Raw genomic sequence first — 17,768 nt, forward strand, 5'->3', positions numbered from 1 at the left:
ACCCTACCAGCTGTTACACTACTGTTCCCTAGTCACCCTACCAGCTGTTACACTACTGTTCCCTAGTCACCCTACCAGCAGTTACACTACTGTTCCCTAGTCACCCTACCAGCTGTTACACTACTGTTCCCTAGTCACCCTACCAGCTGTCACACTACTGTTCCCTAGTCACCCTACCAGCTGTTACACTACTGTTCCCTAGTCACCCTACCAGCTGTTAGACACTACTGTTCCCTAGTCACCCTACCAGCTGTTACACTACTGTTCCCTAGTCACCCTACCAGCTGTTAGACACTACTGTTCCCTAGTCACCCTACCAGCTGTTAGACACTACTGTTCCCTAGTCACCCTACCAGCTGTTACACTACTGTTCCCTAGTCACCCTACCAGCTGTTAGACACTACTGTTCCCTAGTCACCCTACCAGCTGTTACACTACTGTTCCCTAGTCACCCTACCAGCTGTTACACTACTGTTCCCTAGTCACCCTACCAGCTGTTAGACACTACTGTTCCCTAGTCACCCTACCAGCTGTTAGACACTACTGTTACCTAGTCACCCTACCAGCTGTTAGACACTACTGTTCCCTAGTCACCCTACCAGCTGTTACACTACTGTTCCCTAGTCACCCTACCAGCTGTTAGACACTACTGTTCCCTAGTCACCCTACCAGCTGTTAGACACTACTGTTACCTAGTCACCCTACCAGCTGTTAGACACTACTGTTCCCTAGTCACCCTACCAGCTGTTAGACACTACTGTTCCCTAGTCACCCTACCAGCTGTTAGACACTACTGTTCCCTAGTCACCCTACCAGCTGTTACACTACTGTTCCCTAGTCCCCCTACCAGCTGTTACACTACTGTTCCCTAGTCCCCCTACCAGCTGTTAGACACTACTGTTCCCTAGTCACCCTACCAGCTGTTAGACACTACTGTTCCCTAGTCACCCTACCAGCTGTTACACTACTGTTCCCTAGTCACCCTACCAGCTGTTAGACACTACTGTTCCCTAGTCACCCTACCAGCTGTTACACTACTGTTCCCTAGTCACCCTACCAGCTGTTACACTACTGTTCCCTAGTCCCCCTACCAGCTGTTAGACACTACTGTTCCCTAGTCACCCTACCAGCTGTTAGACACTACTGTTCCCTAGTCCCCCTACCAGCTGTTACACTACTGTTCCCTAGTCACCCTACCAGCTGTTACACTACTGTTCCCTAGTCACCCTACCAGCTGTTACACTACTGTTCCCTAGTCACCCTACCAGCTGTTAGACACTACTGTTCCCTAGTCACCCTACCAGCTGTTACACTACTGTTCCCTAGTCACCCTACCAGCTGTTAGACACTACTGTTCCCTAGTCACCCTACCAGCTGTTACACTACTGTTCCCTAGTCACCCTACCAGCTGTTACACTACTGTTCCCTAGTCACCCTACCAGCTGTTAGACACTACTGTTCCCTAGTCACCCTACCAGCTGTTACACTACTGTTCCCTAGTCACCCTACCAGCTGTTACACTACTGTTCCCTAGTCACCCTACCAGCTGTTACACTACTGTTCCCTAGTCACCCTACCAGCTGTCACACTACTGTTCCCTAGTCACCCTACCAGCTGTTACACTACTGTTCCCTAGTCACCCTACCAGCTGTTACACTACTGTTCCCTAGTCACCCTACCAGCTGTTAGACACTACTGTTCCCTAGTCACCCTACCAGCTGTTAGACACTACTGTTCCCTAGTCACCCTACCAGCTGTTAGACACTACTGTTCCCTAGTCACCCTACCAGCTGTTACACTACTGTTCCCTAGTCACCCTACCAGCTGTTAGACACTACTGTTCCCTAGTCACCCTACCAGCTGTTAGACACTACTGTTCCCTAGTCCCCCTACCAGCTGTTACACTACTGTTCCCTAGTCACCCTACCAGCTGTTACACTACTGTTCCCTAGTCACCCTACTAGCTGTTAGACACTACTGTTCCCTAGTCACCCTACCAGCTGTCACACTACTGTTCCCTAGTCACCCTACCAGCTGTTACACTACTGTTCCCTAGTCACCCTACTAGCTGTTAGACACTACTGTTCCCTAGTCACCCTACCAGCTGTCACACTACTGTTCCCTAGTCACCCTACCAGCTGTCACACTACTGTTCCCTAGTCACCCTACCAGCTGTTACACTACTGTTCCCTAGTCACCCTACCAGCTGTCTCACTACTGTTCCCTAGTCACCCTACCAGCTGTTAGACACTACTGTTCCCTAGTCACCCTACCAGCTGTTACACTACTGTTCCCTAGTCACCCTACCAGCTGTTACACTACTGTTCCCTAGTCACCCTACCAGCTGTTAGACACTACTGTTCCCTAGTCACCCTACCAGCTGTTAGACACTACTGTTCCCTAGTCCCCCTACCAGCTGTTAGACACTACTGTTCCCTAGTCCCCCTACCAGCTGTTAGACACTACTGTTCCCTAGTCACCCTACCAGCTGTTACACTACTGTTCCCTAGTCACCCTACCAGCTGTTACACTACTGTTCCCTAGTCACCCTACCAGCTGTTAGACACTACTGTTCCCTAGTCACCCTACCAGCTGTTACACTACTGTTCCCTAGTCACCCTACCAGCTGTTACACTACTGTTCCCTAGTCACCCTACCAGCTGTTACACTACTGTTCCCTAGTCACCCTACCAGCTGTTACACTACTGTTCCCTAGTCACCCTACCAGCTGTTACACTACTGTTCCCTAGTCACCCTACCAGCTGTTAGACACTACTGTTCCCTAGTCACCCTACCAGCTGTTACACTACTGTTCCCTAGTCACCCTACCAGCTGTTACACTACTGTTCCCTAGTCACCCTACCAGCTGTCACACTACTGTTCCCTAGTCACCCTACCAGCTGTCACACTACTGTTCCCTAGTCACCCTACCAGCTGTTACACTACTGTTCCCTAGTCACCCTACTAGCTGTTAGACACTACTGTTCCCTAGTCCCCCTACCAGCTGTTACACTACTGTTCCCTAGTCACCCTACCAGCTGTTAGACACTACTGTTCCCTAGTCCCCCTACCAGCTGTTAGACACTACTGTTCCCTAGTCCCCCTACCAGCTGTTACACTACTGTTCCCTAGTCACCCTACCAGCTGTTGACACTACTGTTCCCTAGTCACCCTACTAGCTGTTAGACACTACTGTTCCCTAGTCACCCTACCAGCTGTCACACTACTGTTCCCTAGTCACCCTACCAGCTGTTACACTACTGTTCCCTAGTCACCCTACTAGCTGTTAGACACTACTGTTCCCTAGTCACCCTACCAGCTGTCACACTACTGTTCCCTAGTCACCCTACCAGCTGTCACACTACTGTTCCCTAGTCACCCTACCAGCTGTTACACTACTGTTCCCTAGTCACCCTACCAGCTGTCTCACTACTGTTCCCTAGTCACCCTACCAGCTGTTAGACACTACTGTTCCCTAGTCACCCTACCAGCTGTTACACTACTGTTCCCTAGTCACCCTACCAGCTGTTACACTACTGTTCCCTAGTCACCCTACCAGCTGTTAGACACTACTGTTCCCTAGTCACCCTACCAGCTGTTAGACACTACTGTTCCCTAGTCCCCCTACCAGCTGTTAGACACTACTGTTCCCTAGTCCCCCTACCAGCTGTTAGACACTACTGTTCCCTAGTCACCCTACCAGCTGTTACACTACTGTTCCCTAGTCACCCTACCAGCTGTTACACTACTGTTCCCTAGTCACCCTACCAGCTGTTAGACACTACTGTTCCCTAGTCACCCTACCAGCTGTTACACTACTGTTCCCTAGTCACCCTACCAGCTGTTACACTACTGTTCCCTAGTCACCCTACCAGCTGTTACACTACTGTTCCCTAGTCACCCTACCAGCTGTTACACTACTGTTCCCTAGTCACCCTACCAGCTGTTACACTACTGTTCCCTAGTCACCCTACCAGCTGTTAGACACTACTGTTCCCTAGTCACCCTACCAGCTGTTACACTACTGTTCCCTAGTCACCCTACCAGCTGTTACACTACTGTTCCCTAGTCACCCTACCAGCTGTCACACTACTGTTCCCTAGTCACCCTACCAGCTGTCACACTACTGTTCCCTAGTCACCCTACCAGCTGTTACACTACTGTTCCCTAGTCACCCTACTAGCTGTTAGACACTACTGTTCCCTAGTCCCCCTACCAGCTGTTACACTACTGTTCCCTAGTCACCCTACCAGCTGTTAGACACTACTGTTCCCTAGTCCCCCTACCAGCTGTTAGACACTACTGTTCCCTAGTCACCCTACCAGCTGTTAGACACTACTGTTCCCTAGTCACCCTACCAGCTGTTAGACACTACTGTTCCCTAGTCACCCTACCAGCTGTTAGACACTACTGTTCCCTAGTCACCCTACCAGCTGTTAGACACTACTGTTCCCTAGTCCCCCTACCAGCTGTTACACTACTGTTCCCTAGTCACCCTACCAGCTGTTAGACACTACTGTTCCCTAGTCACCCTACCAGCTGTTACACTACTGTTCCCTAGTCACCCTACTAGCTGTTAGACACTACTGTTCCCTAGTCACCCTACCAGCTGTCACACTACTGTTCCCTAGTCACCCTACCAGCTGTTACACTACTGTTCCCTAGTCACCCTACTAGCTGTTAGACACTACTGTTCCCTAGTCACCCTACCAGCTGTCACACTACTGTTCCCTAGTCACCCTACCAGCTGTCACACTACTGTTCCCTAGTCACCCTACCAGCTGTTACACTACTGTTCCCTAGTCACCCTACCAGCTGTCTCACTACTGTTCCCTAGTCACCCTACCAGCTGTTAGACACTACTGTTCCCTAGTCACCCTACCAGCTGTTACACTACTGTTCCCTAGTCACCCTACCAGCTGTTACACTACTGTTCCCTAGTCACCCTACCAGCTGTCTCACTACTGTTCCCTAGTCCCCCTACCAGCTGTTAGACACTACTGTTCCCTAGTCACCCTACCAGCTGTTACACTACTGTTCCCTAGTCCCCCTACCAGCTGTTACACTACTGTTCCCTAGTCACCCTACCAGCTGTTAGACACTACTGTTCCCTAGTCACCCTACCAGCTGCCACACTACTGTTCCCTAGTCACCCTACCAGCTGTTAGACACTACTGTTCCCTAGTCCCCCTACCAGCTGTTACACTACTGTTCCCTAGTCCCCCTACCAGCTGTTACACTACTGTTCCCTAGTCACCCTACCAGCTGTTAGACACTACTGTTCCCTAGTCACCCTACCAGCTGTTAGACACTACTGTTCTCTAGTCACCCTACCAGCTGTTAGACACTACTGTTCCCTAGTCACCCTACCAGCTGTCACACTACTGTTCCCTAGTCACCCTACCAGCTGTTAGACACTACTGTTCTCTAGTCACCCTACCAGCTGTTAGACACTACTGTTCTCTAGTCACCCTACCAGCTGTTAGACACTACTGTTCCCTAGTCATCCTACCAGCTGTTAGACACTACTGTTCCCTAGTCACCCTACCAGCTGTTAGACACTACTGTTCCCTAGTCACCCTACCAGCTGTCACACTACTGTTCCCTAGTCACCCTACCAGCTGTCACACTACTGTTCCCTAGTCACCCTACCAGCTGCCACACTACTGTTCCCTAGTCACCCTACCAGCTGTCTCACTACTGTTCCCTAGTCACCCTACCAGCTGTTACACTACTGTTCCCTAGTCACCCTACCAGCTGTTACACTACTGTTCCCTAGTCCCCCTACCAGCTGTTAGACACTACTGTTCCCTAGTCCCCCTACCAGCTGTTACACTACTGTTCCCTCGTCCCCCTACCAGCTGTTAGACACTACTGTTCCCTAGTCACCCTACCAGCTGTTACACTACTGTTCCCTAGTCCCCCTACCAGCTGTTAGACACTACTGTTCCCTAGTCACCCTACCAGCTGTTAGACACTACTGTTCCCTAGTCACCCTACCAGCTGTTACACTACTGTTCCCTAGTCACCCTACCAGCTGTTACACTACTGTTCCCTAGTCACCCTACCAGCTGTTAGACACTACTGTTCCCTAGTCACCCTACCAGCTGTTAGACACTACTGTTCCCTAGTCCCCCTACCAGCTGTTAGACACTACTGTTCCCTAGTCCCCCTACCAGCTGTTAGACACTACTGTTCCCTAGTCACCCTACCAGCTGTCTCACTACTGTTCCCTAGTCCCCCTACCAGCTGTTAGACACTACTGTTCCCTAGTCCCCCTACCAGCTGTTACACTACTGTTCCCTAGTCACCCTACCAGCTGTTAGACACTACTGTTCCCTAGTCACCCTACCAGCTGTTAGACACTACTGTTCCCTAGTCACCCTACCAGCTGTCACACTACTGTTCCCTAGTCACCCTACCAGCTGTTACACTACTGTTCCCTAGTCCCCCTACCAGCTGTCACACTACTGTTCCCTAGTCCCCCTACCAGCTGTTACACTACTGTTCCCTAGTCCCCCTACCAGCTGTTAGACACTACTGTTCCCTAGTCACCCTACCAGCTGTCACACTACTGTTCCCTAGTCACCCTACCAGCTGTTACACTACTGTTCCCTAGTCACCCTACCAGCTGTTACACTACTGTTCCCTAGTCACCCTACCAGCTGTCACACACTACTGTTCCCTAGTCCCCCTACCAGCTGTTAGACACTACTGTTCCCTAGTCACCCTACCAGCTGTCACACTACTGTTCCCTAGTCACCCTACCAGCTGTTACACTACTGTTCCCTAGTCCCCCTACCAGCTGTTACACTACTGTTCCCTAGTCCCCCTACCAGCTGTTAGACACTACTGTTCCCTAGTCACCCTACCAGCTGTTAGACACTACTGTTCCCTAGTCACCCTACCAGCTGTTACACTACTGTTCCCTAGTCACCCTACCAGCTGTTACACTACTGTTCCCTAGTCACCCTACCAGCTGTTAGACACTACTGTTCCCTAGTCACCCTACCAGCTGTTAGACACTACTGTTCCCTAGTCCCCCTACCAGCTGTTAGACACTACTGTTCCCTAGTCCCCCTACCAGCTGTTAGACACTACTGTTCCCTAGTCACCCTACCAGCTGTTACACTACTGTTCCCTAGTCACCCTACCAGCTGTCTCACTACTGTTCCCTAGTCCCCCTACCAGCTGTTAGACACTACTGTTCCCTAGTCCCCCTACCAGCTGTTACACTACTGTTCCCTAGTCACCCTACCAGCTGTTACACTACTGTTCCCTAGTCACCCTACCAGCTGTTACACTACTGTTCCCTAGTCACCCTACCTGCTGTTAGACACTACTGTTCCCTAGTCACCCTACCAGCTGTTACACTACTGTTCCCTAGTCCCCCTACCAGCTGTCACACTACTGTTCCCTAGTCACCCTACCAGCTGTCACACTACTGTTCCCTAGTCACCCTACCAGCTGTCACACTACTGTTCCCTAGTCACCCTACCAGCTGTTACACTACTGTTCCCTAGTCCCCCTACCAGCTGTCACACTACTGTTCCCTAGTCACCCTACCAGCTGTTAGACACTACTGTTCCCTAGTCACCCTACCAGCTGTCTCACTACTGTTCCCTAGTCACCCTACCAGCTGTTAGACACTACTGTTCCCTAGTCACCCTACCAGCTGTCACACTACTGTTCCCTAGTCACCCTACCAGCTGTTAGACACTACTGTTCCCTAGTCACCCTACCAGCTGTTAGACACTACTGTTCCCTAGTCACCCTACCAGCTGTTACACACTACTGTTCCCTAGTCACCCTACCAGCTGTTACACTACTGTTCCCTAGTCACCCTACCTGCTGTTAGACACTACTGTTCCCTAGTCACCCTACCAGCTGTTAGACACTACTGTTCCCTAGTCACCCTACCAGCTGTTACACTACTGTTCCCTAGTCCCCCTACCAGCTGTCACACTACTGTTCCCTAGTCACCCTACCAGCTGTTAGACACTACTGTTCCCTAGTCACCCTACCAGCTGTTACACTACTGTTCCCTAGTCCCCCTACCAGCTGTCACACTACTGTTCCCTAGTCACCCTACCAGCTGTTAGACACTACTGTTCCCTAGTCACCCTACCAGCTGTTACACTACTGTTCCCTAGTCACCCTACCTGCTGTTAGACACTACTGTTCCCTAGTCACCCTACCAGCTGTTAGACACTACTGTTCCCTAGTCACCCTACCAGCTGTCACACTACTGTTCCCTAGTCACCCTACCAGCTGTTACACTACTGTTCCCTAGTCACCCTACCAGCTGTTACACTACTGTTCCCTAGTCACCCTACCAGCTGTTAGACACTACTGTTCCCTAGTCACCCTACCAGCTGTCACACTACTGTTCCCTAGTCACCCTACCAGCTGTCACACTACTGTTCCCTAGTCACCCTACCAGCTGTCACACTACTGTTCCCTAGTCACCCTACCAGCTGTTAGACACTACTGTTCCCTAGTCACCCTACCAGCTGTTAGACACTACTGTTCCCTAGTCACCCTACCAGCTGTCTCACTACTGTTCCCTAGTCACCCTACCAGCTGTTACACTACTGTTCCCTAGTCACCCTACCAGCTGTCAAGACACACTAGTCTGACTGTAGTAATGTACTGGTCTCATCTGAGAATAAAGGCTCTGCCACAGTGTACTCTGGTAAATGTAGTGTACCGGTCTCATCTGAGAATGAAGGCTCTGCCCCAGTGTATTCTGGTAAATGTAGTGTACCTGTCTCATCTGAGAATGAAGGCTCTGCCCCAGTGTACTCTGGTAAATGTAGTGTAGCTGTCTCATCTGAGCATGAAGGCTCTGCCCCAGTGTACTCTGGTAAATGTAGTGTACCTGTCTCATCTGAGAATGAAGGCTCTGCCCCAGTGTACTCTGGTAAATGTAGTGTAGCTGTCTCATCTGAGAATGAAGGCTCTGCCCCAGTGTACTCTGGTAAATGTAGTGCACCTGTCTCATCTGAGAATGAAGGCTCTGCCCCAGTGTACTCTGGTAAATGTAGTGCAGGATGCTTCCTGGTCCACTTCTTTTCCCAACTGAAGATTTGGTCATGGTGGTTGGTAAAACAGGCCCTGAAATACAAGACCGGTACAAATCAATAACATCAAAGAATGGAAAGAGTCACTTCTCTCTGTGACAAGATATATACAGTAACATTTCTGGAGTGGGAAATGAAATACAAGACAGTGCAGCCAATCAAATCAAATCAAATGTTTTTATATAGCCCTTCGTACATCAGCTGAAATCTCAAAGTGCTGTACAGAAACCCAGCCTAAAACCCCAAACAGCAAGCAATGCATGTGAAAGAAGCACGGTGGCTAGGAAAAACTCCCTAGAAAGGCCAAAAACCTAGGAAGAAACCTAGAGAGGAACCAGGCTATGAGGGGTGGCCAGTCCTCTTCTGGCTGTGCCGGGTGGATCAAAAGCTTCTATAACGGAGATTGGTGTTTCTATTAGATCCATTGGTATTACTAGCTGACCTGTTCTCAATGTGGTCTTCCCGTCCATCTTCTGCTGTAGCTTCTTGGAGATGGTTTGTCCTGCGGCCCCAGACGTTTCTCCATTCTGCTTCCTCGACTTCTGCTTCGATTCAGACGCTTCTGAAGGAGCCTTCTTTGCCCGTGCCATTTCTGAGTGTGTAAGAAAATAAAAAACGAATCGCTTGTGTTCACAGCTAAATCCAAAGTTCGACAGGCTGTCTAAACCCCAAGTGTATTTAACAAACACCTGTGCAGTGCAGCTATGGACGGACTATGATCCTATTCCTCAACCTGAAATGAACGGAAGATAAAAATGGGGGGGGGGGGGGGAGTGACACCTTTCCAATTAATTTGTGATTTGTGATTGATGAAATAAACTCATCGACATTAACAGTTTTCAATTTGGGATCAACCACACGGATCGACAAAGAAAACATGAAATAGATACACAGTATGTAACTATATACAAAGTATGTATTCTAGCTAGCTAGAACAGATACCTTCACCTGGTACTGACCTTCACCTGGTACCGACCTTCACATGGTACTCAAACCTGCACCTGGTACTCAACCCTGCACCTGGTACTGACCTTCACATGGTACTCAACCCTGCACCCGGTACTCAACCCTGTACTGACCTTCACCTGGTACTCACCCCTTCACCTGGTACCCAACCCTGTACTGACCTTCACCTGGTACTCAACTCTTCACCTGGTACTCAACCCTGTACTGACCTTCACCTGGTACTCACCCCTTCACCTGGTACTGACCTTCACATGGTACTCAACCCTGCACCTGGTACCAAACTTCACCTGGTACCGACGTTCACATGGTACTCAACCCTGCACCTGGTACCAAACTTCACCTGGTACCGACTTTCACGCCGTACTCAACCCTTCACCTGGTACCGGCTTTCACCTGGTATTGACCTTCACCTGGTACTCAACCCTGCACCTGGTACTGACCTTCACCTGGTACTCAACCCTTCACCTGGTACCGACCTTTACCCACTTTATGTGTATACACTGTATTCTAGTCAAGGCTCTGCCGTACAGCTTCTCTATTCACATATTTATTTCACCTTTATTTAACGCCCTATGGGACTCACGGCCGGTTGTGATACAGCCTGGATTCGAACCAGGGTGTCTGTAATGATGCCTCTAGCACTGAGATGCAGTGCCTTAGACCGCTGGGCCACTCGGGAGCCCCCCCGAAAAAAATAGTATACACACCATTATATACTGTCTATTCATACACCATTATATACCGGCCATACTGTCTATACACACCATTATCTACTGTCTATACACACCATTATTTACTGTCTATACATACCATGATATACTGACCATACTGTCTATACACACAATTATATACTGTCATGTGCCTTTTACTGAGGAGTAGCTTCCATCTGTCCACTCTACCATAAAGGCCTGATTGTTGGAATGATGCAGAGATGGTTGTCCTTCTGGAAGGTTCTCCCATCTCCACAGAGGAACTCTGGAGCTCTGTCAGAGTGACCATTGGGTTCTTGGTCACCTCCCTGACCAAGGCTCATCTCCCCTGATTTCTCAGTTAGGCCAGGAGGCCAACTCTACGATGAGTCTTGGTGATTCCAAACTTCTTCCATTTAAGAATGATGGAGGCTATTGTGTTCTTGGGGACCTTCAATGCTGCAGAAATGTTTTGGTACCCTTCCCCAGATCTGTGCCTCCACACAATCCTGTCTCGGAGCTTCACGGAAAATTCCTTCGACCTCATGGCTTGGTTTTATCTCTGACATGCACTGTCAACTGTGGGACCTGATATAGACAGGTGTGTGCCTTTCCAAATCATGTCCAATCAATTGAATTCACCACAGGTGGACTCCAATCAAGTTGTAAAAACATCTCAAGGATGATCAATGGAAACAGGATGCACCTGAGCTCAATTTCGAGTTTCGTAGCAAAGGGTCTGAGTACTTTTGTAAATAAGGTATTTGTTTTTTTCCCCTTATAAATTTGCAAACATTTCCAAAAACCTGTTTTCGCTTTGTCATTATGGGGTATTGTGAGAAGATTGTTGAGGAAATTATTTTATTTAATCTATTTTAGAATAAGGCTGTAACGTAACAAAATGTGGGAAAAGTCAAGGTGTCCGAATATTTTCCAACGGCACAAAGATTTTTTTTTTTTAAAGCGACCGGGTTTGTACAATAAAGTTGGGATTTATTTATATTGTGGTTCCTTATTTGTTTTTTACATAAATACATATACAAATACATAGACACAGAGACATTACAGAGATGCTCAACCTCCACATGAGTATGAGGTGGGAGTTGAAGTACAATTCTTACAAGTTTGTTTGGCTGGTACCTTATTCTTTAGATGTTTGGGGCTTCTGGTGAACCATGATGTGCTGACATAATCAAAGTAACACTGGACTAGCACACTTGCTTTAGGGTGTCTTTAGGGTGTCTTCAGGGTGTCTTCAGGGTGTCTTTAAGGTGTCTTTAGGGTGTCTTTAGGGTGTCTTTAGGGCGTCTTCAGGGTGTCTTTAGGGTGTCTTTAGGGCGTCTTCAGGGTGTCTTTAGGGAGTCTTCAGGGTGTCTTCAGGGTGTCTTCAGGGCGTCTTCAGGGCGTCTTCAGGGCGTCTTCAGGGCGTCTTTAGGGCGTCTTCAGGGCGTCTTCAGGGCGTCTTCAGGGCGTCTTCAGGGCGTCTTTAGGGTGTCTTCAGAGTGTCTTTAGGGAGTCTTCAGGGTGTCTTTAGGGCGTCTTCAGGGTGTCTTTAGGGAGTCTTCAGGGTGTCTTCAGGGTGTCTTCAGGGTGTCTTCAGGGCGTCTTCAGGGCGTCTTCAGGGCGTCTTCAGGGTGTCTTCAGGGCGTCTTCAGGGCGTCTTTAGGGTGTCTTCAGGGCGTCTTTAGGGTGTCTTCAGAGTGTCTTTAGGGAGTCTTCAGGGTGTCTTTAGGGCGTCTTCAGGGTGTCTTTAGGGAGTCTTCAGGGTGTCTTCAGGGTGTCTTCAGGGTGTCTTCAGGGTGTCTTCAGGGTGTCTTCAGGGCGTCTTCAGGGCGTCTTCAGGGCGTCTTCAGGGCGTCTTCAGGGCGTCTTTAGGGTGTCTTCAGAGTGTCTTTAGGGAGTCTTCAGGGTGTCTTTAGGGTGTCTACAGGGTGTCTTTAGGGAGTCTTCAGGGTGTCTTTAGGGTGTCTTTAGGGTGTCTACAGGGTGTCTTTAGGGAGTCTACAGCTAGATTTCCATCCAATTGGCTACAGATTTTGATGTGAATATTCTAAAATCTTCATAAAAAAAACAATATGCTATTTCAGAGTTTCCTTTAGGAAAATTTTGGCGCTGGACAACATGACAGTGTATATTTTAATTTACCCGGACATTTGAGAAATGTAATGGACATCCATATGCATTCTCAATCCAACCTGGCGAAGCCAGCGCCATCAATAAACGAGGGATGTTGGCCAAATGAGCCACAATTACATGTCCTTAAAAGCAGCCTATAACAAATTACAAAAACACTATTCCTTGTGTAGCATAAGCAAAACTTTATAACCTTTTTTTGGGGGGGCTACTTTCCTAAAACAATAATTGTCCACCTCATGGTTCATCTGTCAGAGATTTGAACACTAAATGTATCAGGGCATTGCATGCAAAGGCATCCGGGATGAACTGCCTTCATATCATAGGCCTGCAGTAGCTAAAGCTTAATAATATTAATAATAATAATATCCACACCATAACAAACCTTCAAAAACATATCTAAACTTTATTAGGGTCATATCAAAAAATAAGTCATGCCATTGTTTATAGGGAAATATTAGCAGATGGGCAAATGTAAACCGGAGGGAAAAAAAACCCAAAAACACACCCTATTTGGGACCACCCCCCACCACTGGTAAATTTCGATCTGTCCCTAATTCCCTGTAATTCTATCCATTTTGCTACGGGGTGTTGTACTGTGTATTTATATACTGTATTCTCGACATAGCTCATTCTAATATTTCTACTACTGAATTGCATTTTAGTTACACTGTTTATACACACCGCACATGTATTTATATACTGGATTCTTAGCGCACTGTAATATATCTACTACTGTACATATCATTCCTAGTATCTCTTGTGTAAATGCATCTTTATTAGTTGTTTTTATTGATTATTCGTGTACCTATTTGACATTTTACTGCATTGTTAGGAGCTAGTAACGTATGCATTTCGCTGCACCCGGTTTACCGTCTGCCAAACTGTGTACACGTAACACGACCAATAAACTTTTTATTTGATTTAATAGTTGCACAACAACAAACGACTAACGCGACGTCCGGACAACAAGCCTGACTATGTAAGTGCATGTTCTTCAAATGACATGAAAATACATTACCAGTACAATGCTCCTTTTTCTCGGTTGAACTGTTATTTTCATGCACACACTACACGTGAGAAGCGCTTTATGTAAGTGAGAGTCCAGTGTTTTGTAACGTCTCTGTGTTACATCTTCTGCCCGGCAGGCGGCATGTTGGAAATGTTGGATTCAGGAAGTTATACACCGGAAATAGTTGGGTGGAACTTCCGCTGGTTCAGTCTACGCTGATTGGTTGAAATTAGCGGAGCGGATTTGAAACTAGTGGAGAAGTGAACAAGGAGACTGAGTTGAGAAAATCTAACGATAACAATTTACGTGAGTATAAATGTTGCGATTGCAATGATTTATCTGCAAATACCAGTAACCGATTTCTTTAGCTAACGTTAGATTGCTAATATCGCAAACCGAAACCTTAGTTACTGCTACTAGCCGCCTACCACCCGGTACTCTACCCTATGTATATAGTCATTCAACACTGGTCACTTTTATTTGACCTTTATTTAAATAGGCAAGTCAGTTAAGAACAAATTCTTATTTATAATGACGGCCTAGGAACAGTGGGTTAACTGCCTTGTTCAGGGGCAGAATGACATATCTTTACCTTGTCAGCTCAGGGATTTGATCTAGAAACCTTTCGGTTACTAGTCTAACGCTCTAACCACTAGGCTACGGTGAGGGGGGAAAAGTATTTGATCCCCTGCTGATTTTGTACGTTTGCCCACTTACAAAGAAATAATGAGTCTATAATTTTAATGGTAGGTTTATTTGAACAGTAAGAGACAGAATAACAGAAAAACGCATGTCAAAAATGTTATAAAATGATTTGCATTTTAATGAGGGAAATAAGTATTTGACCCCTCTGCAAAACATGACTTAGTACTTGGTGGCAAAACCCTTGTTGGCAATCAGAGGTCAGACGTTTCTTGTAGTTTGCCACCAGGTTTGCACACATCTCAGGAGGGATTTTGTCCCACTCCTCTTTGCAGATCTTCTCCAAGTCATTAAGGTTTCGAGGCTGACGTTTGGCAACTCGAACCTTCAGCTCCCTCCACAGATTTTCTATGGGATTAAGGTCTGGAGACTGGCTAGGCCACTCCAGGACCTTAATGTGCTTCTTCTTGAGCCACTCCTTTGTTGCCTTGGCCGTGTGTTTTGGGTCATTGTCATGCTGGAATACCCATCCACGACCCATTTTCAATGCCCTGGCTGAGGGAAGGAGGTTCTCACCCAAGATTTGACAGTACATGGCCCCGTCCATCGTCCCTTTGATGCGGTGAAGTTGTCCTGTCCCCTTAGCAGAAAAACACCCCCAAAGCATAATGTTTCCACCTCCATGTTTGACGGTGCGGATGGTGTTCTTGGGGTCATAGGCAGCATTCCTCCTCCTCCAAACACGGCGAGTTGAGTTGATGCCAAAGAGCTCCATTTTGGTCTCATCTGACCACAACACTTTCACCCAGTTGTCCTCTGAATCATTCAGATGTTCATTGGCAAACTTCAGACGGGCATGTATATGTGCTTTCTTGAGCAGGGGGACCTTACGGGTGCTGCAGGATTTCAGTCCTTCACGACGTAGTGTGCTACCAATTGTTTTCTTGGTGACTATGGTCCCAGCTGCCTTGAGATCATTGACAAGATCCTCCCGTGTAGATCTGGGCTGATTGCTCACCGCTCTCATGATCATTGCAACTCCACGAGGTGAGATCTTGCATGGAGCCCCAGGCCGAGGGAGATTGACAGTTCTTTTGTGTTTCTACCATTTGCGAATAATCGCACCAACTGTTGTCACCTTCTCACCAAGCTGCTTGGCGATGGTCTTGTAGCCCATTCCAGCCTTGTGTAGGTCTACAATCTTGTCCCTGATGTCCTTGGAGAGCTCTTTGGTCTTGGCCATTGTTAGGGCTGCGTCAATTCAATTCTGGTATCAGAACAAAATTTAACACTAGGCTACTGAATATATTTTCAGCTGTTTATTAATAGAATTAGTCAAGCAGAATAATGGTAAATGCAATCTTCGTATATACGGGTTCACTGTAACACCTCGCAGGGCAAACAGAGAACTGAAATGACATCATAAGTTCTTCCTTAAATACTTCTTGACAGACGTAGTTCCCTCTCCCTGAGGGCCTGTCATAGTAGAGGCTTAGGTGTGTTTTAGACTTACTCCAACCTATCGTTGGCGTGCAGGCTGGTCCCAGCCTCTAGACGCATCTTTGTTGCCAGGCATAGTTGTCTTCTAGCTTATCTTCGTGTGTGTACCCGAGAGTCAGACACCCAAGGACAGTGCCTGTTTTTATGCTACAGTTAGGACAGTTTCTGCTTTTATGCTACAGCCATCTTCCATTCTACCAGCCCCTCCCGTACACCTGTCCTTGAGCGGCCCCACAACCAGGCATTGTGTGTGTGTGTGTCACGAGTCTACTCAGCCTACACTACTAGCCAGCAACCCTCCAGTTAGTCATATCTATTATATGTTGCTCAATCTATGTTAATACAATATAAACCTCTTATGTTTAGCATTGGTATTCATAAGTTATGCACCACAACTAATTTTATTATATAGGTTTAAATAGTTGTATTATATTGGTTATGCAAACAAATAGTTGGTTAAACCCTAACACCATGGTGGAGAGTTTGGAATCTGATTGATTGATTGCTTCTGTGGACAGGTGTCATTTTTACAGGTAACAAGCTGCGGTTAGGAGCACTCCCTTTAAGAGTGTTCTCCTAATCTCAGCTCGTTACCTGTATAAAAGACACCTGGGAGCCAGAAATCTTTCTGATTGAGAGGGGGTCAAATACTTATTTCCCTCATTAAAATGCAAATCAATTTATAACATTTTTGACATGCGTTTTTCTGGATTTTTTTGTTGTTATTCTGTCTCTCACTGTTCAAATAAACCTACCATTAAAATTATAGACTGATGCTTTCTTTGTCAGTGAGCAAACGTACAAAATCAGCAGGGGATCAAATACTTTTCCCCCCCACTGTATACGTGTATATATATAATATAATATAGTTCACCAAAGCCTATTTTGTAAAATATTTTATATTTTGGTGTGTGATCACATATGAAGCCAGTATTAACTGAATGTAAGCATCATGATTCAGCCAAAGATGGACTGCGGTGTTGTTTCATAACTAACGGTCCCACAGTCCAACAATGCTTCATTCGTTTTCACACGTACCTTTTGGATTTTCTCAACGATTGTTTTTAGGACCGTTGTATTTTCGTTAACTGACACATAGTGGGATGTCACTGAAGAGTAGCATTGTCCCAGATCAGTTAGTGCTCTGTCTGCTTGATAAATGTTTGGATACATTTTGTATCGTGAGTTTTTCTGTCTCTTGTTGTGGTATTATTTAGTTCAAACCATCATTCATGTTCAGTTGGTATTATATTTACATAATATATATATAATAATATAATATTTCTAAATAAAGGTTTCAAGATATTTTCTTCAGGCTCAAACTAAACTGATCTGCACAGCATTAATTGTAACACTCATTTTTTTAAATTAAATTCCTTTCAAAAGCACCTTTTTTGTGTGTGTTTTTATTTTTACGATAAACAATGTAATGAGTTATTGAGGCGTAAAGTGCTGAAACGCCTAACAAACGTAAGTTATGGGACACAATTCAAATATATCCCTGTTTATTAATATTACCACGTGGCTGAGTTGGTAGAGCATGGCTCCTTTCAATGCCAAGGTTGTGGGTTCGATTCCCACGGGGGACTAGTATGAAAAGTGTATGAACTCACTACTGTAATCTCTCTGGATAAGTGTCTGCTAAATTACTTTATTAAAAAAAAAAAAAATTGACAATGAATGAACACTAGATGGCAGCGCTAGACTGGATATTATAAATATGACTAAAATGTACTGAGCAGA

The 17,768-nt window shown here is 46.7% G+C and overlaps 1 protein-coding gene across 7 annotated transcripts in view; it reads right to left on the reverse strand.

Moving 5' to 3' along the window:
* Positions 1-17,768, reverse strand: part of ddb2 (damage-specific DNA binding protein 2) — a 64,727-nt gene that overhangs the window by 21,184 nt on the left and 25,775 nt on the right. For 3 of the 7 annotated variants that reach the window (XM_045705951.1, XM_045705954.1, XM_045705953.1), the window contains exons 1-3: positions 13,893-14,033; positions 9,526-9,675; positions 8,996-9,117 (exon numbers count right to left, since the gene is read on the reverse strand). In XM_045705951.1, coding sequence (XP_045561907.1) covers positions 8,996-9,117; positions 9,526-9,673 — 270 coding nt within the window. In that variant the 5' untranslated portion in view covers positions 9,674-9,675; positions 13,893-14,033. Of the gene's footprint in view, positions 1-8,767; positions 8,863-8,995; positions 9,118-9,525; positions 9,676-13,892; positions 14,034-17,768 lie in introns of those variants that run through there. The other 4 variants (XM_045705955.1, XM_045705956.1, XM_045705952.1 and 1 more) reach the window with 3 other exon arrangements.

Source organism: Salmo salar, chromosome ssa23 (assembly GCF_905237065.1).
Source record: "Salmo salar chromosome ssa23, Ssal_v3.1, whole genome shotgun sequence".
NCBI lineage: Eukaryota > Metazoa > Chordata > Actinopteri > Salmoniformes > Salmonidae > Salmo > Salmo salar.